The 26,757-nt window shown below is 37.9% G+C and overlaps 1 protein-coding gene and 1 long non-coding RNA gene across 13 annotated transcripts in view; one reads left to right on the top strand and one right to left on the bottom strand.

The window, feature by feature from the left end:
- GOLGA4 (golgin A4) overlaps positions 1-26,757 on the bottom strand; it is a 72,043-nt gene that overhangs the window by 43,874 nt on the left and 1,412 nt on the right. For 8 of the 12 annotated variants that reach the window (XM_027675895.1, XM_027675896.1, XM_027675886.1 and 5 more), the window contains exons 2-7: positions 22,921-23,016; positions 12,511-12,609; positions 6,438-6,503; positions 5,136-5,450; positions 3,103-3,150; positions 2,658-2,714 (exon numbers count right to left, since the gene is read on the bottom strand). In XM_027675895.1, coding sequence (XP_027531696.1) covers positions 2,658-2,714; positions 3,103-3,150; positions 5,136-5,450; positions 6,438-6,503; positions 12,511-12,609; positions 22,921-23,016 — 681 coding nt within the window. The remainder of the gene's footprint in view (positions 1-2,657; positions 2,715-3,102; positions 3,151-5,135; positions 5,451-6,437; positions 6,504-12,510; positions 12,610-22,920; positions 23,017-26,757) is intronic. The other 4 variants (XM_027675890.1, XM_027675891.1, XM_027675893.1 and 1 more) reach the window with 4 other exon arrangements.
- Positions 392-26,350, top strand: LOC113964080. The gene is made up of 3 exons (XR_003533043.1): positions 392-590; positions 22,941-23,031; positions 25,559-26,350. It is a non-coding gene; the product is annotated as an uncharacterized LOC113964080 (long non-coding RNA).

Below are 26,757 nucleotides of genomic sequence, written 5' to 3'. Positions count from 1 at the left end.
TTGCATATGAGGAATCCCCACCCATAAATTGGAGTTCCATTAGCCAGGCAAGGACAGAGGATAACAGAAAGAAAGGATGAAAAAGCAAACAAGACAAAACATAGGGCACCAAATGCCCTATGCTGCTTTCCTCCAATTCTAAATCTTGCTTTTACTCTTGCTGTCTATCCCTTACCTCCAAGAGAGTCCCCTGCCACAGCTGACCCTGATACCAGCTCTGAGAACCACAGCTATGTTAGCTGAGCCTGCCCAGTCATGCACAGGCAGGACAGTGATGGAAGGTGTCACTGCAAAAACTCCTCTCTTCCTATATCCACCATATCCACTTCTTAACGTTGCATTGCCTCAGGTTCTCAGCAACTACTAATCACACTTCTGCCTTGTGCTTCTGACCTTTAGAAGCGATTCCTTCCAAATGAAGCAAAGCAGGTCAGTGTGAGAAAAAGTGCCAAAGAGATTTACTGAAACCAACATAGAAATGGCCCTTTTTAGATCCCAAAGTTGCTTCTGATCCTTTTCTGAAAAGGAGAACACTGAAGACTGCTTGAAGACCGTTTTTGAGAAATTACTCCTAACAGGAGAAAACTAAGGTAAGCAAAAGACACACTGATGTCTAGGGACTATTTCACACTGTCAACTTGGCCTCAAAGGAGATAATTTATTCTTACCTGGCCCTCTTATAAGAAACTTGTCTGATTCAACATATTTATAGGGAAATTAGACTGTATGATGAAGAAAAGGATTTTTAAAATTAATTGCTGGTTATCAATTATTACATCAATGAATGAACTACTTTTTACCATTTTGGCTTTCACAATGGAAACTAACCATTTTATTTGTAATTTTTCTTTTGTGTCTGATTTACCTAATACTGCAACACTTAAGTTTCCAAAAGACTAGAAAAACACATTTTGAAGTTTATCAATTAATGAAAAAGAATCTCAGCATTTGATTTGAAAGACTCTTTAAATCTACCAGATTTGTAAGAGTGATATTAAATGTTACACCAAATATATATATATAAATGTATATATATAAATCAGAAATATATGTATAACTTATCTATATATATGAATCACAAAGACTATGACAGAAGTGAAAAATAAAAATGCACATGTCCAACCTTTTGTCATAAACAAAAGGTTTAACTCTGGTATACATCTGCCTTCCTGACTTTATCAAGTAGCATTAAGCTGAAAAACTAATCCTACAGAAGCACACGGATATGGACTTAACATAGAATGAGCTTCTTTCATTTGACCTTGTAGCGATCTGGAAAAGAAACAACATTAGCAAGCCACTTCTGTCAGTAATGCTGTGTTTTTTTCCCTCCTATGGGCTGACAGTTAAGCTTAAGACATGGTAACAGCCCAGGCACAGGCTCCAGCTCAGACGAGCACACCACACTCAGCACTCTGGCCCACTGTTCTCAGCTGCTGAGGCAGAAGCAGCATAGATCTGAATCAAAATGCCACCCTGGTGGCACACACAGTTCAAAGCCTGCTTACCTGAATTACTCACGGCATTGCTGAAGACTGCCTGACAATTTGCCAGTGACCTCCTTTGAAATGACTGGCTGCCTGACCAGTTACACAGGGACAGTTCCCTGTGGGTGAGCATGAGGCACGAGTACATACACAGTCAGATGCTCACAGTCACCATCCCTCACCCCAAGGGAACAAGTCCTGGTCCCTGTCTGGGGGCAAGACACCCAACTGCCTGGAGTGAGTCTGCCTTCAGGCAAAGGTGAGACCTCACCACAGTCTAATGGCTCCTGTAACTTCCAGGCCAGTGCTGCTGCTCAGCATGGCACAGGTCAAGAGCAGGATTGCACTCACAGACAAAGCCTGTGGCTTTGGGCTAACTGGTACCCAGCTCTCCAGCAAGGTAAGAGTGTGGACAGAGAAGTCCATGCCCATCTTCAAACCTGATGCTGCACTTGCTCTTGCAGCAATAAAATGGTTTCAGTTTCCCATTGCGCTTCACCAGGGTCTCACAACATGGCTTTTGTGAACTTGCCCTTTTAATTTGTCCCGCCTGATCATCTGTACATTTTTTTAAATAAGTCCAACGTGTTTATTATCAATACCAAATATATTAGAGCTTCTCCTTTTAATTTCACTATAACCTAAAGAGACAGTAACATAACCTACCTGATTTTATGACTGAAATCAAACTATACTAAAATAAAAAAAATATATAAATATTATAAATGAGATAAAGATGAATATTTTTTAAAATTTTATCCCCATTTTTTTATAGTCACTGACATTTTTATTAAAATGTGCCTACTACTTGTATTTACCTAACATTAGAATTTGTCAATAATAGAAGAGCAACAAATTACACAGCTATGGCTGGGCCCAACAACACTGCAAGAACCACATGCACTTCTACATATTTCACAATGAACAAAAAAGTAGAGTTTAGTTGGTATGATGCACTGCTCTGTCTTAAGAGTACAGTACCAAGCTGATGAATGGAAAACAAGCCAGAGGAGTAAACCCATATGAAAAAAAGAAAGTAAGCAGTAAAAAAAGTGCTCTATAATAGGAAATATTTTGTAAAGTGAACAAAAAAATCAAAAGCTAGGCAGAAAAAGATCCTATGTAGGTGTGCTATAAAGTAAACATGCAATCAGTAAAGGAAATTCCTACCTCTCTCAGTTCTCCAATTCTGCGAAGTGCTTTATCCTGACTTTGACTCAGAATGCTCTTAAGAAAAAGGGAGAATAAAGATCAGGTGTATTAAATGTAACTTATAAAACATATAGATATATAAATAAATTCACGGAATTGTACTTCAGCAGAAGATGTCATGATTTGTATTTCTCTTTCAAGTCATGCTTGATGTGTAAGTATTATCATAAATTGCGAACTGTGGGTCGACACAGCTGATGCAAAAATAAAAAGACTGGAGTACAATAGCTTCACAATTATTTTGATAAATCAGTATTAACTTGGTTTCCTTAGAAATCCTAGACAATTGAGTCTTTTGTTATACGTACACACACAATGCACTGAAAATTAAATCTGTATTTGCACTACACATTTTAAGATTCAAAAAGCATTCAGGTAAGAGAGGATGAAAAGTAATTCTTACCTGTAGCTTCTTCTTTTCCCGCTGGATAACTTGATAAGCAGACACTAGCTAAAATACAGAAATCGGGTATAATGATGATAATGCATTCATTAATAGCTACTGAAATAATTTCCTTAGTTGTATCACTGTGTGCATTTTGAAACTCTTCACTTCACTTGAGAACACTGTTGACAGAAGTATACTTAAATTTTCTCAGTGTTTCCTTTTTCTATCTATAAAATATCTCCGATGTGTTAAAGAAAAAGTCTACATCACAAAACAGTGACATTACTCAGCATTCATGCACAGTTTTCCCTCTGCTGAGAAGACATACCATGCTTCAATACAGGGGATCAAAACCTAACAGTATCAGAAAGTTACATCCCAGACAGCTACCCCACAGGGATGTCCATTTGTAAGAGTGCATGTCCCAGGGAGCTTAAGTAAAAGTAATTTTACAAAGAGTATGCATTAAAAAATACATTTACAAATTTTGCAAAAAAGGGTCTGTGTAATGTTCTCATCCCATGTGCTTTGCATATACCCAGCATACAGACAGATTGAAAGTGAATAATATTTCTCATTGTAAGCTGACAAAGGATTTAACAAGAAACTGCACAATTTAGTTTAATTCAAAATTTAATTACAACTGCCAAAGCTGAAGTAGCATAATGGCACTTGGAACTAGAATATTCTGTTTTCAAACTGATGAAAAACTAAAGGAAAACACGTCCAAAACACCCAAACCAGAAATCAATAGGTCAAAATAAATTCAAATTCTTATATAAAATAAGATTTTTTCAAAATTCAAAATTACTTTTAATTTCAAAGTCATATTTATTTTGCACTTATAAAGAAAACAAAAACTGCTACGGATAGTTTCCCTTACCATATTTTTGAGATGCTAACTCTGTATCCTACTTTAAGAGAGAAAAAATATTTATATTTTAATTACTCATTATATATTGAAACTACTGTCTTCCAAGCTCCAGCAAAGCAATTCTTTCCAATTGAACTAAAGAAACAGAAAAAATCACCAAGCCTTTTTGATACAGAAAATTAACATTTGCTAAACAGACTACACTAATAGAAAAAAAAAACCAAAAAAACAAAATCCCAAACACCAAAACAAACCCACAAATTGAAGAATTTTCACTTTAGCAATAGTTTTTTACATAAACTTTAAAAAAATACCTACTATACTAGCTGGAAGAGAACCAAAAATTAATGGGAGACAACTGTTTTTTCAGGCATATGCTGAATACTGCAATTGCTGTATACATATTTTAGATTCTGGGGATTTTGACATTAGTAGACAAAAGTCTGCACAGCAATTTTTGTATTTGAGGGCAGCAAACATTAAAAAAAATGTAAAAAACCAGTGCAAACATCCAGTTTTAAATACAACACACACTTCAAAAAACAACAAACAAAAAAAGCCAACACAAACAAAAAACCCCCAATCCCAGACAGCTTTACTTTCCCAATAATTTGGGAAATGAGAAGAAAAACTATTTATATCATTGGTGTTCACTAAAATAGCAAAAGAAATGGTCCTTGAATTAATTCCTTACAGGGAATATCTGGAAATTATGGAGAATAGAACTTATTTCTTTAAAACAAAATGCTTATCTATTGCACATGCATAGAATATACATTATGAATTTCAAGAAAAAGTTTCAGAACAAAAGTAAATTTTCTGTCATGTGAATACAAAGCATGCTCAGCTCTGTCTTGAACTCCACCCCCTGCTACAGGCTTTCCGCTGAAACCTTAATAGGCCTACTTTCTGTGAGTAACCACTAATTAACCTCTACTGCTGACATGAGGAAATTATTTATAAACAAGAGAAGGATTTCTATGTTTTATTACTGGAAAAACATTTGATCCCTCCAGAGGTCAATCTGAATTATAATTTAATTGCCATGTTAGGTTTTTAAGTTGAACCATTTGCTGCAAACAGGAAAACAAAAAGATTATGCACTACTGCAATCTCTGTAAGCCTCATCTTTTTCCCCTCTCTGCCCAGCTAAACCAGTCACTACATTGCCTACCTCTGAGTATTTTCCCCTATAGTTGCCCAAACTGCGCTCCATTCTGCGCAGTCGCTGCAGCAACTGTTCTTTGCTGAGGCTGTCCATATTTCCAGGAGGCTCTTCTGTTTCACTTTCAATGTCAGAAGGTGAGTCAAATGTGAGACTGAGGGCATCCAAGTCCAGTCGATTCAGCGAATCTCTTGAAGAACTTCGTACTAGAGACTCCTTAGAAGAAGAGCGGAATAGGGTCTCTTTTACTGGGCTTCGAAACAAAGATTCCATGGAGGAAACTCGGAGCTGAAGCCTCTGGGTGAAAGACTGAGTGTCACTTTGCTGCAAAAATTCAAAGCAAGTCATTACTTTTGCACTGCTTTTAGGTAGACAGACACACTAAAACCCAGGAAAGAGAGACCGGATCTGAGCAACGGAATGACTGGTGCCTAACACATGCATGACACCAAAAGACGTGGGCAATTTTGGATAGCAATTAAATCCAATAAACTACAGCCCTGATTTAAACTTTGAAAAGAATGTATTTCTGTGTAATCCCTTTAAAGAGTGAAGAATATGTAACTAATATAAATAGTTACATTTACTATTCTCTATCATGAACAAATTTACTGTAAAACTTATTGTATGACAGTTAGTTCTAGCATGCCATCCAGAAAATTCCTTTTATTATTTTATTTTAAAAGGCTTTCTGATTTTTACATAAAATGAAATTATTGATTTATGCAGCTATAGTACTTACACTGTTCTAGACCAAAAGATTCTGTGCTATGGTACTATATACTGCTGGTGCTACAGAAGTGATTCGAAAGCATTATTGCACAATGTTGCCCCTACAATCAAATGTTGGGATGCATGTGCCAGGAGCCACGGCTAACTCAATTTCATCAAGCTAAAGTTTTCCCCAAGACAAATGACTTACACTTTTACACTAATGACAATACTTTTAAGCGTGTCAGTTCTTTTCCTTCAGGTAGAAATTAGCTTTCCAGCCATGTAATATGCCCTGTACTCTTGAAAGCGAGGTTAATGCTCTATATCCCATGATGGCTGTGCAACAAGATACATCTCAATGCAGGCAGTCTGCTAACCTACCCTTACAAAAAAAAAAACAATCAAACCTCCGCACATCAGTGACAACACTTAATACCAGCTAATGGGATTACACATAAAATACCCTAGTATCCTGACAGGCAAGGACTTATCATCCCTACTCCAGCATGAAGATACATACTGGGCACTTAAGCCAAAGTAACACAAAGACAACACAGCAGGGAAGGAAGAAACAAACCCCCCATATCCTTCACATACCTGTGGGGAGGCTGGTTCACTTCCATCATTTTCTGTGGATCCCGGAAGTGGTTGTTTAGTTAAGTTCTACAGCAGGAAAAACAACCATTAGAAGGAACAGACACTACAAGGACTGTAATTCAGTGATTCCTAGAAACACCATCTGTACTTTTACCTTGTCTGTGCTTTTAGTACTTTCTTTACAATCTTTATTAAGATGTCTTCATGCAAACAAGCTAGTTTGTTAAATTCAGAACAGACTGCTGCAATATACAGAACTACAAAGCAGCTATGTGTGCATGGATTAGTATGAGACGTGCAAATGCTGATATCTCCAATTAAGTTACTCAGAGCGATTATTTATATAACATTTATGCACAAATCAAAGAAACACCAAAAAGCCAAAATGACAGCAGGAGAAATCTAATTGATGACTAGTGTTTACAGCCAACATGAGTAAGAGTAACACCGTCTTTTTCTGTTTAACTGCACTGGGGGGGTGGAAACCACCTGGAAAAAGAGTGCTGGTAACAAGCTGTTTTAAACTCCAAACAAGCAGCGGAAGAAAATTAGACTTTCAGAAAAAACATTTGGCAAAAAACTTCATGGGTACATTCCTCTGCACTGCCAAAGAAAGAAAAACAACACATAAAAAACCCCACCTAAATCAACAAAACCAACACAGAAGAAAACAATTTGTTTGTTTGTTAGGGTTTTTTGTTCATTGTTTTTTGGGGGGGTTTTGGTGGTTGTTTTTTTTTTTTTTTTACATTCTGTTCCTAGTCTGTCTATCCTGCTTTTCCTATGTCCTATGTTCAGGTGTTTTCTAACCAACTCCCAGTGACTGGAAGCTGGATAACGTCACAGTTTTCAAGACGGATGACCCTAGAAACTACAGGTCTATTAGTCTCACTTCAGTGACCGGTAAAATTATGGAGAAGATTTTTCTGGGAGTTATTGAAAAACACCTGATAGACACCACAGTCATTGGTCACAGTCAGTACAGCTTCACAAGGGGAAACTCCTGCTTGTCAAATATGATTTCCCCTTATGACAAGATTATCCATGGAGCTGATCAATGAAAGCCACTTGTTATAATCTTTTTAGATTTCAGTAAAGTTTTGGATACTGTCTCTTACAGTATCCTTCTGGACAAAACGTCCAGCACACAGCTGGATAAACACAGCATGTGATGGTGTCCTGGTTAGAACGGCTGGGACCAATTCATCCCTGGATGGGTGTAACCCAAAACTGTGTATTCTATAGCCTCCATGCCATTTCCCAAAAACTGCTGTCAGTAGAGGCCTGCAAGGTGGGAAGATGTTCCTGTACCCTTTTATGGAATTCCCCGCTCTGATATCCTTATATGGAATTCCCCGCTCTGATAAGAGGGACTGAGCATCCACATGCCCTTTTATGGAATTCCCTACTCTGAGGGAGGGACTGAGCACTCCCGCCTGAACTGGAGAGTATATAACTGGGAGTTTCAGAGCCTTGGGGCTCTCTCTCTCTCGTGGGACCCAGAGGAAGACAGCAGACCACCGCTGCTCCCAACCAGGCTGAGACCACCACCCTCGACTGGACTGCAATCACCACTTCTGACCAGACTGCAGCAGCTCTCCCACCAGCAGGTTTTATCCCCTCTCCCTTTGCTTTGGACTCGGGGGGTGGGCCAAGGTACACCACTTTTGTTCATACCCCAGGGTGCTGGGTTATACATTTGGGTTTTGTGGGTTAAAACCAATTGTCTGTCTGTATACTTGTACTTATTGCATTATTTTAATAAATTGTTATTCTGACTTATAAATCTCTCTTTTGAATTGAGTTCATTTTGCCTTGCTGGTTAACTTTTAAACCAGCACAGATGGTTGAGCAACTGGCTCATGGGTCAGGCACAAAGAGTTATGGGGTAAATTCACAAAGAGTAAACGGGGTAACATGACTGGTGACCTGTCACTAGTGGGGTTCCACAGGGCTCCATCTTAGGTCCAGTTCTCTTCAACAGCTTCATAAATTACTTGGATGCAGGACTCAAAGGTACACTAAGTAAGTTTGATGATGACTCTAAATTGGGAGGAGCTCTTGACTCCCCCAAAGGTAGGGAGGCCCTGCAGAGAGACCTCAACAAATTAGAGGGCTGGGCAATCACCAACCATATGAAGTTCAACAAGGGAAAATGCTGGATTCTGCACCTGAGATGGGGCAACACTGGATGTTTGTACAGACTGGGGAAAGAGGGGTTGGAAAGCAGTGCCACAGAAACAGAACTGGAGATCCTGGTCAACAGAAAGTTGAATATGAGTCAGCAGTGCCCTGGCAGCCAGGAGGGCCAATCCTGTCCTGGGGAGCATCAGGCAAAGCATCGACAGCCAGTCAAGGGAAGGGATTGTCCAGCTCTGCTCTGCACTGGTGTAGCTTCTTCACCTTGAATATTGTATGCAGTTCCGGCACTTCAATATAGGAAAGATATTAAGCTGTTAGAGTGTGTCCAAAGGAGGGCAATGAAGATGGTGAAGGGTCTTGAGGGTACTTGGTCTGTTCAGCTTGGAGGAGACTGAGGAAATACCTCATTGCAGCCTACAACTTCCTAAGGAGGGGAAGTGGAGAGGCAGGATCTCTTCTCCATGGTGACCAGTGACAGGACCCAAAAGAATGGCATGAAGCTCTGTCAGAGGAAGTTTATGCTGGATATTACAAAAGGTTCTTCACCCAGAGGGTCGTTGGGCACGAGAACAGGCTCCCCAGGGCAGTGGTCACAGCACCAAGCCTGACAGAGTTCAAGAAGTGTTTGGACAACACTCTCAGGTACTGAGCAGTCACCCAGATGCAGACGAAACAAAATGAGTAATAACCAGACATACAAGAAGACTGAATTTGGAAATTGCACTTCACCTGGCTTGAACAAAATCTGCATTCTGCTTCAGAACACTATCCTGTGGTGGTGGATTTATTCCTAGTGGATTAACAGCTCTTACTGCATTTTAATCTACAGCACTTCCACATTTTATTCTCAGCGCCCTTACCTGTTCTTTTTCATTTCCTAATTGGAAAGTTAATAATAAGGTAATCCAAATAAAAAATTAACTTCTGCTTTACAATGTACAAAGCATCTACCATGCTAGTACAGGCCTGACAACAGAGAAAGACAAATACTTTACCAAGAATTACAAACTAACTGCATACACTTCTTTCAAAAATCATATATTCTGATATACATAAAAGAGAATTAGAGAAAACTATGAAGAGTTTGTACATGTAATTCATAAGAATAATTTAATATTTAACATCTATTTTAAAACACAAGATTAAGTAGATTTATTAAATTTAATAAGGTTTTTATTAACACAAAACCCATGGATGCTGTTCCTTTCTTTGAAGGAACAAAAAAAAAAAATCTGCCATTTAAGGATTTACAAAGATCCTCAAAAATGTAATTTCAAAACTAAACTAATGCCGCCACTTTTAGAATTTTCCTACTTTTTATGCTGGTGTCTTTGTACTCAATCTGTGTGAACAAAAGTAGAAACTACATCCGAGGTTAGACTTTCCACTGGCATAAATAATAAAAGGTATACACTGGTAATCTTTTGTATAAAAACTGGACCACCATAGGTATGTAGCTGCTACAAGCCTACATCACTGTGCAAAGGGTTGTATTCAGGTGTCCACACACTGAAAGGTAACTATAAATGGAAGTTGCTATATATAAGTATAGATGCAAAAGGCTTTCAAGGGTTTAAATGCCCTAGTCTTTCATAAGTCTTATGAGAGCTTTCAGCAAAACCAAAATCACAGAGCACGAGCAGGCATTTCAAAAGTCTTAAACCCAGCTGTTACATCAGGGTTTTTGGAAACCAAGAGAAGTGTCTCCTCAACAAACTCATAGAACATACACATCCATATCTCTATCCAAAGACAGCTATACTTACAATCTCTAATAAAAAGTTTTCTTTTTATTATGAAGATGTATAAATCAGAACTCAGTTTTAACTGGAGCACATTAGGGTGTTTTAGTGACATTTACACCTCCTTACTTCCCTATTTCTGAAATGCAAATTCATCTTACTTATTTCTCAAAGGTATAAGTAGATTAGTAAGCCTGAAAAGTGAAAGCTTAAATGTCTTCATTTAAAAACATTTTACTGTTCTCCCTCCTCATGTATTCCAAAACTTAGTAAATTATGGAGGGAGAAAGGAAATAAAGCTTAGCAGACATTTTTTCCCCTCATTTCCCTTTCATTTTTCTTTTAAAAACCGCATTGTGTCCAAGAAAATTTTGAACAAAATGCAACAAAACCTACGTAGCTTAGTTAGTAAAGGGTTTAGACTAACTTCATCTATGCCAAAAAAATCCACAATTACAGTCACTTCTCTATGACATTCACTCTCTTAGATTACATATCAGTTGCACACACAGTTTCATTTAGCAGAATTAACATGCATTTGTGTGTGTTGATGAAACTTTCCCTCTCCTGTATCTTTAGTTTATCTAGGTTTCCCAAACATACATAATGTAGGGTGCTTTTTAATATAATTGTTTTTATAATCAGACATCCCATTCTGTACTTTCATTGTTTTCTCCCCCTCCAATGAGTACTGTGAGAGTACTGCTCTAGAGTTTTCAAAAAGTTCAGAGAAAAAAATCAGTTTTACAGGTAACATATTATTAATACACACTGGTACACATTAACAATAATTTGTACATTATAACTATTTGCTATGTATGCAGGCTTGTATATAAATATGCAAGCCAGTACATACTAAAAGATCATATAAAGACAATATTTGAGCAATCACACAAATACATTATTTGAAATAAAACTGTTTTAGAGATATTCTGTATAGTGAAAACCAAAAAAGCTTAATTAAATTTGCAGTGAATCTTTAAGTAGCAATTGCTGGATCTCGAATATGGTCAAAATACCTAGAACTGAAAAAAAAATTTAGTAACTATTTTGAAACTACAGATTTTCAGCATGTCCAAAAAGTTCAATCTTGAAAACACGACTGAACTGGTAATGAATCTGTGTTTTAAGGACATGCTCTAAAAAGCATAACCATTTGCAACAAATTAAGACTTTCCATGGATCACCATTTTAATCATTAATCATTGTTTCTGTCTAATCTTGCTTAGCCTGAGAGAGAAAAGTCCAACACAACATGGTGTGTTTTGCTCTGTCCACCTCCTTATTAGATTTCTATCCTGCTACAGCTTTCAGTGACTTGTCATTTTCAGCCCCTGCATGACCAGCAAAAGAGCACTTACTCAACCGGAAAAGCACCAGGGATGAGCTGGGACTCTAAAAAATACCGTGATTTGACTACCGACTCAGGAATGCCATGCCTCTGAAGCATGTGAAGGATGCCATTCCAGTCCTGGGACAATAGTAAGAATACAGTTTTGTATGTGCCTATATTAAAAAGCGGAAGTCTGCTTTCGTCCCTGTGCCTGCTGCTTCCTCTTCACGTCTCATCTCTTCTCACTGAGCTTCTCCACTTATATACGATGAAAACAACATTCCAGGCAAAGAAATGTATATTTAAAATAAAAATCAATTATTATAAAAAAGGTTAGTTATCTTCACAATAATAGCTGCCAGGGTACCAACTAGATATAGATTAATTTCAAAGTCTATGTGAAATAATTATTTCCTGCTACCATTAGTAGTAAATGACAAGCAACCTTTCTTGTACACAGCAAAAAGCATGTAATTTTTACACAAAACCAATCCCAATGTTTATCCTATCCATTTATCTTGAAATATATACAGACATATACAAACATGAAGTGGAAGATTCTATGCAACAAACATACAAACTTGTGCAACAATTATTTAAAAGTTGTGTAGGGTACGGTTACCTGTATAAGAGAAAATGTTAATTTTTTTATGTTACGATAAATTCACATCATACAGCACACCAGCCAGGAGCTATCAGGTACTACCTCTGTGAAATTTAGTGCAGGGTTAGCAATAAGGTAGTTAAGATGGATGTCTCTGTGAGAAGAAGCCACAAGCAACACTAGGTTTGCCTTCTAGTACATTACTCTCCTCCACCTGCTAAAGGCATTACTAAGAGGGGTGGGAGGACTCACCACACTGTCACTCTGTGGCTTAGGTTGTTTGGTGGGATCCAAAGCAAAGATAGTATACTCAGAGAGAAAAGCAGGTTCTGCTATCATTCCGGCTAACAGCTGTCATTCAATGCAAAAAGGAGGAAAATGAAAATAAATCAAGAAATAAAGAACACTGCAGAACTTTACTCATTTTTTCCATGCTATTAAAAACATAATAAAACAATACAGCAGTTTATGAGACAACAGATATTGATAAAGGCAGGACATAACCAGAAAATATGCATTAGATCATTTCAGAACAGCCAAAATACAATTTTTATCATTTGGTAGTAAAGAAGCACGCAATTTAAAAGACAGATCCTGGTTTAGCCAAAGATAAAGAAAATGTTTCAGGCATTTATACTGTAACTTTTTTAAACTTCTGTGGATGAGTTATCATCATATACCACCGAGCCCTATACGCTCTCAGTTATGCATGAACAACCCACTATTCTAAAAATTCTATCAATATTTCAGTTATATACACTATAAATTGCTTGCTTTTGACTATTTATCATCAGTGCTCTTATACACTAGAATTCTAACTACATTTAAAAAAATTCCTTATATTGTTTTTAAACTACTAGAAGGCTATTTTGTAAAAATACCACAAGATGAATTAACCATTTTTTCAAGTCAGTATCTAAGAAGAGATTTAAATCCCTAGAGATGAAAACATGAAGAGAAGGAGACCGGAATTTGAATTCAAACTGGATATATATATTTAATGTAATGCAATCTAATGCTGTTAGGATGTGTAATAGATTTCAAAAAAATATTCTTCTCATGATTATACTCATTTATATATAAGTTCAAGGTTCTTTCAGCCTTTCTTACAGCCTGAGATTTCAGAATTGTGCTGTCTGCTGACTGAACCAAAACATGAAACAAAGCAAAACTGTTCCGAAATAATGAGACAAAACCCTATATCAAGTTACTAAATAGTATTTTTAGGAACCAAATAAATTACAGTGTAAGTTAAGAGTTTGATTTACCTTTTTTTCTGACAGTTACATTGACTCCAGTGCTCTAGTAGCTTACTTACATCAATCAAATTGAGAGAGGAAAAATATTTTCATATGTGAGATCTGGAACACTACATGACTCTCAATTTATGTTCACAAAACCCTTTCGGAAAATGTAGTAAGTGGTTAATGTTCATTGACAGCCATATACAATAGCTTCTGATTGTTGGATTTGCCAATAACTAGCTAGGTCTGAGAAACTCAGCTGAAATTTCTCACTTTTAAGTTGCTACAAAGACAAGCTGCTAATAAAAGAGATGGTCACATTTCTCCTGCTCCCAATCTTTTTCACCCCTCTGGCCTCAGCACACTTGCCCTCTGCGTTCATTGTGGTTGCAAACACTTGCTGAGTTTTGTGAGACTGGTAACCAGTCTCAGCCTATTAGAAGTGTAATATTTAAAGAGTAAACTGTGTTAAAGTTCCTGCTATATACGTTCAAGTGTGTAAAACCAATAGAAGTTTCCTTATCTGAGCTTTTAGACAAAGGAAAAATAAGAAAGCTGATAAATGATAATGATTCCAGAAAATCTTCCTCCAGTGCTGACAATTGTAGAGGCTCATAGCCTTGACCTTGCTATGCATTTTGCACACGTTCCTCTTCTTTAAAGGATATATGCCAGAAAAAGAAAGGGGCAAATATTATGCATGCACAAGTGCACAAACATACAGCAGTAGTACTACAAGCAAGCCTGATGGCCTCTTGAATTAGAAGCACGCAAATTCTCCACCAAAAATAAAGTTATGAAATCTTTTAAGATAAAAATTACTTTGTATGTTTGGAGAAGATCAGTTAAGAAGATAAAACACAGTTTGCAAAGCACTGATAAATGGATTACAGCAAATATTATTAACCAAAAGATTATGAACATTTTCAACATGTAACATTATCTTCAGCTTAGTTAAGTCACTTTTTAACAACATGACCCAAGAACTTCAGGAATCACAGGCAAATTAAATTATCTCTTCATAGTAACAGCATGCTAATGCTTCTCAAAATATTAACTTGTGACATTTCACCATAGCATTACTTCGCTTTATTCTAATTCCATTACTTAGTACACCAAACAATTTGCATTAAAAATAATTCCTATTTGATCTCTAACAAGTTCACCCCCCTCCAAAAAAAAGATGGACTGTCAGTTTGCTCAGCACCTAAGAGTTGTTAGGATTTTTAGTCATCCCTGGAAGTCCATGACCATGTTATTGCAGCCAAGTTCTAACAGGAGACCTAGACATTAATTCTTTCACAAAACATTAATTACAAACCCCAAAACTTACAGGAAGGAGAGAGAGCTTTAAACAATGGCAGGAGTTAATTTTAAAAATCCACTCAAACTACCTGGTAGACTGATACATAGTGTAGGCAACTCCTTTTTAGCAAGATTGGAAGATCCAGGCTATCCACTGTCTAAAATATGCCAATCCATATTATGTTATGATTTTGAGAAAAAAGAAAGAAAAAACCTTATGAATATAAATTGATGCAGCACTGCTTGAGTTTTCAGACATACAACTCCAGGGTCTCTATCATAATTAATAGTTTACACAAACAGTAGAATGCAATTAGCAATTCTGTTAAGTTTCACAGATGTTGATCAGATCCAAGAGCATTTCTAAATAATCTCAGCTTCACCCTGCTGTCAACTGAGTAAAGGCAAGCACAAAAGGGAAGGAGCCAACCCTACAAATAAAGAAGAACAAAATACAGTACAGTACTGAGGCAGAATAGTAATTACTGTATCAAAACGAAATTCCAAAGTATTTCTTCTCCAGTAGCCAAGAGTTTCACACTTCAAATAGCTACCAAAGATAGAACATGCTCAGTCATGGTCCAAGAGTGTAATTTCTTTAACATATTTAGAACTGGCTGTATCTACCCATTAGCGAGTTCATCCTCCATTCTCGGATGTTGGGTGACCAACAATGAAAATATTTAAGGACTGGTTCACAGTATTTTTGTTACTTTGACAGGTATGTTTTTACCATTATAGGCAGAGCTCTCTAGTGAGTCCTATAATTACACTACTTAATGCTTTCCAATATATACATGTGTTTTTATCTGCATTTTTAATTTTTTTAATCATCTATTCAATATGGCTTTAAGAACTAGCTGTCTAGTTAACTTGGGGGGGGATGTTAGGGAAAGGGGTATTAAAAGTAACTAAAAATTATTCACCTATGCCTGGAAAACAAGCAAGAAACAACCTGCTAGTCAGGCAAAATTAAACAATATTACCACGGGATTCTTGCACTTAAGGACTTGTCCTAAAAGCCACTCTGAATTATCTTAGTAGCTTCAGAAACATTAAAGACATCTGGTGCTATACTGTCTTATGCATCACTAGCACCACTTTAGCACTAGGCCAGTACAGTGATCAACAAAACTAGACAAGTGGTGACTCCAAGTGGGATGAAGCATATCAGAAACAGAGCATGCAAAGATGTTTAATTAACCTTCTCTAATCCTCTGAATGCCATCACATCACACTTGAAGCTTGCTATAGAAATCCTACTAAGATCTTCCAACATTCTCTTTGAAACATACTCTGGAGGAAGCGGCTGATACACCTGAAGGCTGTGCTGCCATTCAGTGGGACCCTGATAGGCTGGGGAGTTGGGCAGAGAGAAACCTAATGAAGTTCAACAAAGGCAAGTGTAGAGCACTGCACCTGCGGACAAATAACCCCAAGTACCAGTACAGGTTGGAGGCTGACTACCCAGAGAGCAGCTCTGCAGAGAAGGACCTCAGAGTCTTGGTGGATGAAAAACTGACCATGAGCTGGCGGTGTGCCCTTGCAGCCAGGAGGGCCAATGGGATCCGGGGGGGGACATTAGGAAGAGCACTGTCAGCAGGTCGAGGGAGGGGATCCTTCCCCTCTACTCAGCCTTAGTGAGGCCACACCTGGAGCGCTGTGTCCAGTTGTGGGCTCCTCAGTACAAGAAAGACAAGTTGCTTCTGGAGAGGTGTTAGACATTCGACCAGTTATTATTGGGTCAGAACCACCTTATGGGGAGTGTGTGTGTGTGTGTGTGTGTGTGTGGAGGGGGAAGGAGGGGTCAAACGTCATGAAGGTGAGGTGGCGTTGCATCCCCCATGGCAGGCTCCTGGAGCCCACATGGGGAAGCCCCGGGGTAGCTGTCAGTCACAAACAGCCTGGGAAAACTATAACACACCACACGTCCTGGAGCCCCTAACCCAGCACAGATTGGCAGGGCCAGTGAGGATACTGCCCCCCACCCTGGCCTGGAGCCCCAGAGTGGCTGGTGGCCTAGAGGGGCTGGCCATAGCGACCAGAGCAGATAAAACCATAGGCATGTCTTTGCCTTGCGTCGTGGCCCTGCCACTTGGAATTGTGAGAGCTGGCCTTCTACAAGGTTTCAGTGGTAGCTCTCTCTCCCTCTTTCTCTGTCTTTTTGTTCCCTCTGCTTCTCTTTCTTTGCTCCTTTCCTGATGCTTAGGGTGGCTTGGAGCTGAAGGGATTGGATTCTGATTTAAATGTTGTGGATTAATAGCATATACTGAGTCAGTACTGTGGTGGAACATTTTGTCTAGCTTGTGTGGTGTCCTTTTGAACTTTAGCCAAGTTCCCTTATTTGCTGCCCTAAATTAATAAAGAAATCCCTTGAGAAAAAATCTGTGGCTTATTCTCTTGATGCTGTCTCGAGGTATTAAAGAACCCTATATTTATATTTTAAAGTAAAACTCCTAGCTGAGTTCGTGAGTTGGCAGCTCCCAGAGCTGGAATCTTACAAGAGGGTGCAGTGGAGGGCCACAAAAATGGTTAGGGGTCTGGAGCATCTCTCTTAGGAGGAAAGACTGAGAGAGATGGGTATGTTCAATCTGGAGAAGAAAAGAGAGAGAGGGGATTTAATTAATACATGCACATATCTCAAAAGACATCGTCAAGAAGATGGTGCCAGACTCTTTTCAGTGGTGCCCAGTGACAGGACAAGGAACAGTGTTCATAAACTAAAACATAAAAAGTTCCATCTCAACATGAGGAAGAACTTCTTTTCATTGGCAGAGCACTGGAATGGGCTGCCCTGGGAGATCATGGAGTCTCTCTCTCTATGGAGACATTCAAACCCGATCTGGACATGTTCCTGTGTCACCTCCTGTAGGTGTCACTGCCTTGCCAGGGGTTGGACTGGATGACCTCCAGAGGTCCCTTCCAACCCTAACAATTCTGTGATTCTGTGATACTCCAGGGCATATGATCTCCCTAATCCACACTGATTTTAATCTCAGGCTGTTAAGGACTACATCTAGTGCAAGTAGCTCAGTGTACAGCTGCATTGTAAGCTGCAGATTGTGCCCTGGGTGGGAGGAAATGGTTGGAACCCCCAGCAAAGAGCCCTTTGTCCAAAAAAGGGCATGGGGACCTGCTGTGCTGGATGGCTGGTGGCCAGTCAACCCAGAGACTCTGTAGAACCCACTGAACAGTGAGAAGACCCCAGATCAAAGATCATCATTGGAACACGCACACAGACTTGAAAGCCTGAGGATTCCTTTGTTCAGGATCTCAGCTTGGAGGCACCCAGCCTGACCTGTCATTATGTTGCTGCACCTTGATAAAATTACTTAAAGGAACCAGAAGTCTGGGACTCTGCTGTGGGAAACCTTGGGTCAAGCCAGTAAGAGAAACTTGTCTGACAATGTGAGTGTGAGTGGGGAGTCAAGAAGGTCACTTGCTGGCTTGCTGGAGCTGCCTGTGGGAAAGGGGCTTAAGTCCCAGCAGTGAAAGCCTGGGATGGTGCAAGTGTGACTGCCAGAGTGGCTCCTGGATGGTCACACAGGAAAGCTTCCTTAACATGCTGTGATATGGCTGATCTTTCGTCACAATATTTAACTCTCATTCTGATTTTTTTTGGTACAAAACTTGACTAAGAGACAAGCCAGTATCTGCTCATCTAGTTCAAGGAGCTAGCAGATTCAGTTATCAGCTAAAGGTTTAGAGTTTCAACTCTTACTGACAAGTAAATCATTCCTCAGAGTAAAATAAATAAATAAATTTGGTTATTTGTCCAAGTTGGGGAATGCCAGGGAAAAAAGTTGTGAATAATTCAGTAATTTTCCTATTTACAAAATATTTATTTATAAAAAGTTTGTGCAATTTGCAACATACTCTTTTTGCCTCATCCCTACTGTGATCAGGGAATAGGAAAAAATGAAGAGCTGAAAGTTCAAGGTTTTCCCTGCAATTAAAAAAGCTCTAGAATCTAAGAAAGCAGAACTGTATTTTCAGAAAGAGGTAGTACAGAAATCAAATACAAGGTCTTTTCTGGTTTGCTTTTAATTTTCATGAGCGATCTAATCATGTTGGTGTAAGCATCAGGAGTTGTAAAATCTAAGTTTAGATACATATAAATTTAGTCTTAAATTTGCATGTCAGAAAGGAAAAAAAGAGATATATCTGAACCACTACAATCTTTGCACGGCAACATCTGTTAAGAACTACTTCAAATTAAGTATGTCAACACAGGAAAGATGCAGGATTAAAGTACTGAAAGAATATTATTTCAGCTTGCCTTGTCGTGCTTTATTAATAGCCAATGCTATAAAAATATTTCAATTAATTTAAAAACACTTTTAAAAGTAATTTTACAGCACTAAAGTGAGACTGAAAAGTACCATGGCTACTTTATCTCTATCTGTAAGAAGAGCTATATATATTGTGCTCTGCTGTCACTTCCATAACACTCAAGAGGATGTGAGTGATATTTTGACCTGCATGACTGGTAGGTCATCCACAGCAAGCTCTCAGCTCTTTGCTGTCAGCTGACAGCAAACTAGCTGTTTATCTTCTGCAGGTGGACCCGACTTTTAAGTAAGTATATTGTAGGACAAAAAGAAAATTTTGAACTTCCAGCAACTACAGTGAATATAACTGATGCTTTTTACCTCAAATTCTGTTTCAGAGTGAATGCAGTAACAGGTTGAAAACCAAACACTATTCTTCCCTAGAAAAGACTGGAAGCACTAAGTAAGCATATTTTAATCATCTAGGGCAACATACGAAGTCAGAAAGCATCTGATATGCAAATTGTCTGAAGAAGTTCTATGCGAGTACCAATATATGCTTTTACCTCACACTGTAAATATGAGCTACTTGCAGTCACAGAATACAGAACTAGAGACTTCTTTTTCCTTATACATGAAAAAATTATGAGTTTCTGTGTAACACTGCCACTGAAGATCCACAGATCTAATAAAATACAATCTGAAGAAGAAAGTTGGTGTGAAAAAGAAACCTACTTAGTATTCCACGAATGGAGCATATAAGTTGTAGGTTTATTTAAACATTTTGGAATTTTGAAAAATAGAAAAAATCTTATCACTAGAATGTAAAGCAAGAATGTTTGCATGTATGTTTTATTATAATTCTTTGATCAGACTAATGCTGTCATTTACAACTGTAATTCATTCTGAAATTGTTTTTATTATAAAAATATTCTGAGTGTAAATCAAAGATTTCACATGCAATACTTGCAACTTTGATATTACAGAAGTAAAAATCCAAAATCATGGTTATTGAAGACATACTAAAACACAGCCCACAGGGAGGACAGAAAACATACAAGACGATGAAAAACTACTTTTGCTTAGCTTTCAGTAGTAAAAGGGTTAGCAATTACTCATGTACTGCAAAAACGCTTTAGCACGTGATACTCTACAAGCAAATATTTTTAGTGTATTACACACTGTCCAACAGTTCACTGTAATGTCACTGCCATTGACACCTGTACATAGAACAACTGCCTGGTCAAATGAGATCATCACGGCTAGGCTTCACAAATGAAGATTTGGGGAGGGCTCTACCCACGTTTGTTACAAGTGCGCTGGTGGCTAAAAAGGTCAATACGAGATATACACGTCTGGTTGCAAAAGGCACAGCAGAAAGACTCCTTAGGTGGTATATTCTGCAAGGCACGATTCTTTCTGCATTGTCTTTTCTCCTCCAGAGTGATCCTGAAATGCCCTCCAAAAGACATAACACCCATGTAATCAGGGCACATATTTTCAGAGGTAGTATACAGTACCCGCATCTTTTTTTAAGCATAGTAATACTGCTGAACTGAATTTTATGAAAATGTAATCCAACAAACAAATTTCAAAGATGATTTTATTTTAATTATACTGTCAACATTTAGGACAAATATTTGGAGAAATGAAATTTCATGTCTTAATAATTTAAACTTACTTTTAGTAATATTTTCCATTTGATGTAAAACCAGTCCTTACAAAAAAGTAAGAGGTTTTCATCCCTCTAACACTTTACTACTTTCTAAATTTTTAATTAAAGGATATGTTTCTCAAGTAAAATTGTCATGGCAGCACACTAAGCCCAAGGATAATTGTAAACCTGAGGGCACTTTAGTACTCTTTTATCAGTCTTAATCTTATTTCTCCTTCTGCCTCTCCGATCACTCCAGTCTAACCGCTGTATTTAGAGATTAATATTCTCCCAATGTAACTTGGCATGTCCTGTGGGAAATTCTTTACTTCTCCTGTTTGTCTGTAAAAGCAGTCTGAAAACGGAGTTTGCTGGGGACAACATACAACATCTAATAAAATAAGTGGTTCTCCATAGAAATTACGAACACTTCAGAAATCATTATACATACAGGCGACATGTCAGTAGCATCCAAGAAAATTTGGAAATGTATTTATCTTTTAAATACGTTATTCAAATTGTGAAGAGAACTATTGTTTTTACTAAATCAAATGATTAAACTGAAAAAGAAGATAAGCCTTCAGGATCACATACCTTTTTCTGATCTGGAATAAAAGCAAACACCTTAAAAAATAAATACAAGTTAAGGAAAAGTATTCTACCTTTCAATCAATCAATCAGTAAGTTACACTGAATCTTTCCCTTTATTTTCCCACTGAAAAAGAAAGGAAGATTTCTTCCATTTGCGGAGGCAGCACCAAGTCAATGACAGACAAAAAATAGTGAATCGTTCACAAAGAGGAACATCACTGTCTCGTGGCTTCAGTACTTCATATTCGACTAAGCTTTTGCTGCTTAAAAAGTCTGAAAACCTTTGTCAAATCTGTTCTTTAACCTCTGCACATAATACAATGGATACACATAATAGAATAAATTTTAAAAAGGCATGGAATCTTTTGTTTACACTGGTCATCAGTGTAACCAACTCTCGGCACCAGCTCACTCCCAGGCCACAGTGGTAGTTCTCATGTGGCAATATTCTACTTCTATACCCTCCATTAAGAACAGAAATTACTGAAAAACAATAATTTATCCAGGGTGACACTGCTTTCTGACACTCTGGAGCACCAGAATCTCTCTCCAGGGAGATCTCTCTCCAGGGACAGGGGGAATTCATTACAGACAGACATACGCATATAGATATAGCTGTGAAAACTCAATACTGCATTTCATAAATATAAAACAAAACCATGACATACTTTTCCTTTCATTTCTACCACTGCAGGAAGCAAACAGTCAAGCTGTAATCACTGATAGCGTTCATAATGGAATCTAATACAAATTTCATGTATAACTGATTATCTTCTGAAGAAAACACGGTGTTAAAAAATAAAGTGGTTGTCTGAATTTTCTGACTAGGAAGTCAATACCTCTTCTGAAAAAGTTCACAGAATGATCCCTTATGCTACCAGCCTATTTCCATGCTCAGTAAGTCAGGGAATTTTTTTGTTTGTATTTGTTGGTTTTTTTAATCAAGACACTTCAAAAGAGCCACAGTACTCAATATGAAAAAAGATGAGAGCGGATTATCTTCTCTGTTTGCTTTATTATGCAAGCCGGGGTTACTCATTATCCTAATAGTGATTTTAATGATATTTTATGACTAATAATTTAGGCTCAGTTTGGTGTGATGTTTGGTTTTTCAGGAAGGGGATGGGTTGGGTTTTTTTGGGGGAGAGCGGGGGAGTGGGGTGGGGCAAGTATGTTTAAGTTTGATAATTATTAGTGGTTATAGTTAGAAACAATCACAAATGCTCTGTTTAAATCTTTTCAATCATCCACCTCAAATTACCTGTGCAGTTAACTGGATTCACCTAACTTTTCAACCAAAAGAGGCAAAAAACCAAAGTTAGTCTCTCTGAATGTAAGCTCTGTCCCACTACCTCACTGAGTTCAATTCAGGGGTAAGATTTTTAACACCTAATGACTTAAAAAGTTTCCTAATCTGGAGTTAAGCTTAAAGGTCTTTTTTATTAATACTAAACACTTCAGCATTGAAGCTAAAAACTAGACTATTCATAGTTATAAATGCACAGAAAATAGTGAGATTGAGGAATTAAAAAAAATGTAATCAAGGACACAAAGTTAGATTTTTTTTTTTTAAGTTGAAAAACAGTTCTCAACTGACCTCTTTGTCTGGTGTTACAGTGCCTTCATCATTCTGATCTGTAAATGAAGATGTCCTACTTCTGTTGCCAGTTGGTGGAGGTGATTTGGAAAGGACCTACACAGAGATCATGTATGTCAACAAGTAATACTTTAAAGTCCAGAACTAATTATTCTGTATCATAATTTACTTCAGCAATTACTAACTGTAACATCTCAGTAAAGCCTAGTCTAGAACTATTTAAAGAAAAAAACTGTACGTGACAAGTTCTACCTTACTACAAAGTCTCCAGAGCAGAATGTGCCATGAATCAGCCACAAGAACATGCAATAACATAGGTTATTTTGATTATTTCTGACTATGGTTCTCTTAGACCACATTTTAAACACAAGCAACATAGTAGTTACTTAAGGATTAAAAGTTTTGCGATTTGACAGGGATTCAAACATTTACAAGTGTAATACCATCTGATTACTTTAAGAAATTAAGAAATTAACAACAAAAAATGACAAAAGAAGAAAAAACGACATTTATAAAATTGAATCTAAACAATGAAAAAGGGCAGCAGAAAATGCCACATTTTATGATGTTGGTATGTACTTGTTGTTCCTATCAGCATTGAACATCTATTCACAGAAATTTTACCACTTCATGTAGAGTGCTGTTCCAACAACTCACGCCAACCTAAGCCAAATGTAGCTTGTCAGCCTCATGATTCAAATTTCAAATATAAAATTTTCAGTATAAATGTAATGAGCATTAAAGTATCAACAAGCATATGCAAAACAAGTAACTAGCAAGATCTCTCATTAGGTATATTCTACAACATAACCAGAATGAACAAAAAAAACACCAAACCAAAACACCACAAATATCTTAACAACTTTTTGCAGCACCATCGCTGAGGTTGCGTACATAAATTCTGCTTTGCAAAACGCTTGCCTCATGAGAGAGAGTTAGATGTTCAAAAACGTGACCACTGAAAAGATATAACCAAAATACACAGTTTTTCAGATAGTTACACATGCTTTATAGCCTAAATCTATAGGTACTTTTTTGTAAAATGTGGATACTAGTGAATTAATGCCAATATAATACAAATTTATTCCTTTCACACCAGAACTATTCATATTTGTTGTAAAACAATGACGATCTATTCATGCCAACAGCCTACTCTCTTGTTATCCCTACCCCCAACCTAATGCCAGGGTTTTAAAGAAGATTATTTCTGGCCCTCATAATACAGAAGGAAATTGATTTCCAAATGCTCATGAACACTTTGTGACTGTTTAGAAGCGGCATCAACACATATCTTCACCCTGCCCTTAACAGTTCTACAGTTTTCACTGCTGCGTTCAGACTTCTTGTCAATTTACAGTCATTTCAGTGGCACTAAGCTTCGCAGAAAAAATATGCAAGGAACAGAAAGATTAAGTAACTGAAAATGGCTAGATGAGAAGAGATGAAACAGTTAAGTCAGAAGGGACCAACTGCCTAACCACTTCAAGGCTGACTAAAGTTAAAGCAAGGCTTTTAAGGGCACTGTCCAAATGCCTCTTCAACACTGACAGGCATGGGACATCGAACACCTCTCCAGGAAATCTACTCCAGGTTTTGACCACCTTCTGAGTAAAGAAGTGTATCCTCATGTCAAGTCCAAATCTCCCCTGACAGACACAGCTTCTCCACTTCCCCTCCTCAGGAAGCTGTAGGGAGCAGTGAAGTCACCCCTCAGCCTCCTCCTCTCCAAACCAGACAAATCCAGTACGCTCAGCCTCTCCTTAGAGTCCACTCCTGCCAGCCCCTTCCCCAGCTCTGGTGCCCTTCTTAGGACACGTTCAAGTACCTTCACACCCTTTTTAAATGATGGGGCCCAGAACCGCACACAGTACTCAAGGTGAGACTGCACCAGCACTAAGTACAGAGGGAAGAGTACCAGTAACTGGTCACCTGACAGATACTTCTCTGTTCACTACAACTCTTTGAGCCCTGCCCTTCAGCCAATTCAGAGCCAGTGCACTGGGTACCAGCTCATCCCACTGTTGGACAACTTGTCCAGAAGGATGCTGGGAAGAACAGTATCAAAAGCCTTTCTAAAACCCAGAAAAACTAGATCCACCACCATCCCTTCATCTACCAGGCAGGTGACCATACTGCAGAAGATTATTAAATCAGTTAAACAGGACTTTCCCTTTGTGAAGCCATATTAATTGTGTCTGATGATTGCACTATTCTTTAAATGTCTTTCAATAGCATCCAGTATGATCTTCTCCATAATTTTTCCAGGTCCTGAGGTTAGGTCTGTAGTTTCCTGGGTTTTCCTTTATGCCCTTCTTGTAACCTGGAATAACATTGGCTAGCTCCCAGTCAGCAGGGACCTCCCCAGGTTCCCAAAATGATTGAGAGGGGTCCTATAGTAACATCTGCTAGCTCTTTTGTACTCTGGGATGAATCCCATCTGACACCATGAATGTATAAACATTCAACTGACACAACTGGTCCCTTACAATTTCAGTGTTCACAAATGGAAAGTCAATGTTCCCACAGTCATGGTCCTGACTCGGGGGCCAGGCAGCTAAGGTCTGTCAGTACAAAAAAAAAAAAAAAAAGCAAAAAAAGCATTGACTGTCTCAATTTTTAATTCATCCCTATTTTTCAGATAATAATCTTCAACAAGTATCAGTCCAAGACACCTGTAATTGCAATAGCATTTTTTTCTGTCAGCAATTAGAAACAGATGTGTTCCTCAGCCTGTGAGGGGCAGAGTGCAGCTATTCTCAATCTGACAGATGACATCAGTAAACCAACCATTCATTTGAAAGAAGGAGGACTACAAACACCTCTTCAGAAAAAGCGTCACACCTGAGAAATTTTACATCCAGATTTAAATAGTCTTAGGTTAGTAAATTTAGTCTCAGACACTGCAAGCCAAAGTACAAATGTCAAGTTCTATGTCACAAAGCAAGAGACATGAATAGAGCAGAGAGGGCATAGTGAGTGAAACCCCTCTACAACAGAGTATAGGAAGAAAAGAGCAAAATTAATGCAAACACAAGTTTCACAAAACTAAGAAATTAAAAGTGTTAGGAAAATTTGGTTTGAAAATGTTTCAACAGAAAGTAATCCATTTTAAGGATCTGAATTACTAAAAGCAAAGTAACAAAACCATATCTCAACACTTTCTGCAAGACTCAGGTACATTACAGGGCTCAAAACCTTCTCGTTCCTTCCTCGTTTACAGAATCTGTTTTCAAATAACACATGAAGAGAAGACTAACCTATTTTACTTCTAAGATTAAATTCAACTATAATTTCCCCCTAGTGTTACTTGAGAGCGACTGAAAAATAAGAAGTACTCCAAGACAACTATTTTACACAAAAATAAAACAACAGATGTTGTAATTTTATGCTTCTGCCTTTCTATTCGTGTCAACCCTTGAATGATGTGATCTGCTCTGTCCACAGTACAGCAGATTAGCTGTACAGACTAGGTTAAAGATCTTGTATCAGGTTTCAGGAAATTTAACATTAATTACAACAGCCAGATAAAGACTGCAATATACTACGCTGTTGAGTGCACATGTACGCTTAGGCCCAAATTTATTCACTAGGCCAATTTTCAGCAAGTACCAACCCTTGAACACATGCATGGAGTATCCTGAACTAAGTGGATTACAATACTGTGTGCAAGGTATCATAATTCAACTGCTGTTTATTGAAAACAGTAAACTCTGCAGCTGCACTGTACTGAAAGTTCACCACACATGCCAGTTCAAGACAGCACTCTAAACTGCAACTAACAAAAACATACTTAATTTCACTAACTAGAGAACATACAGTGAAAGACCTTAAAATAAG

Source organism: Neopelma chrysocephalum, unplaced genomic scaffold, assembly GCF_003984885.1.
Source record: "Neopelma chrysocephalum unplaced genomic scaffold, ASM398488v2 Primary Assembly neopelma1_26, whole genome shotgun sequence".
Lineage (NCBI taxonomy): Eukaryota > Metazoa > Chordata > Aves > Passeriformes > Pipridae > Neopelma > Neopelma chrysocephalum.
The sequence above is the reverse complement of the archived record's forward strand: the minus strand, read 5'-3'. Positions and strand labels throughout refer to the sequence as shown.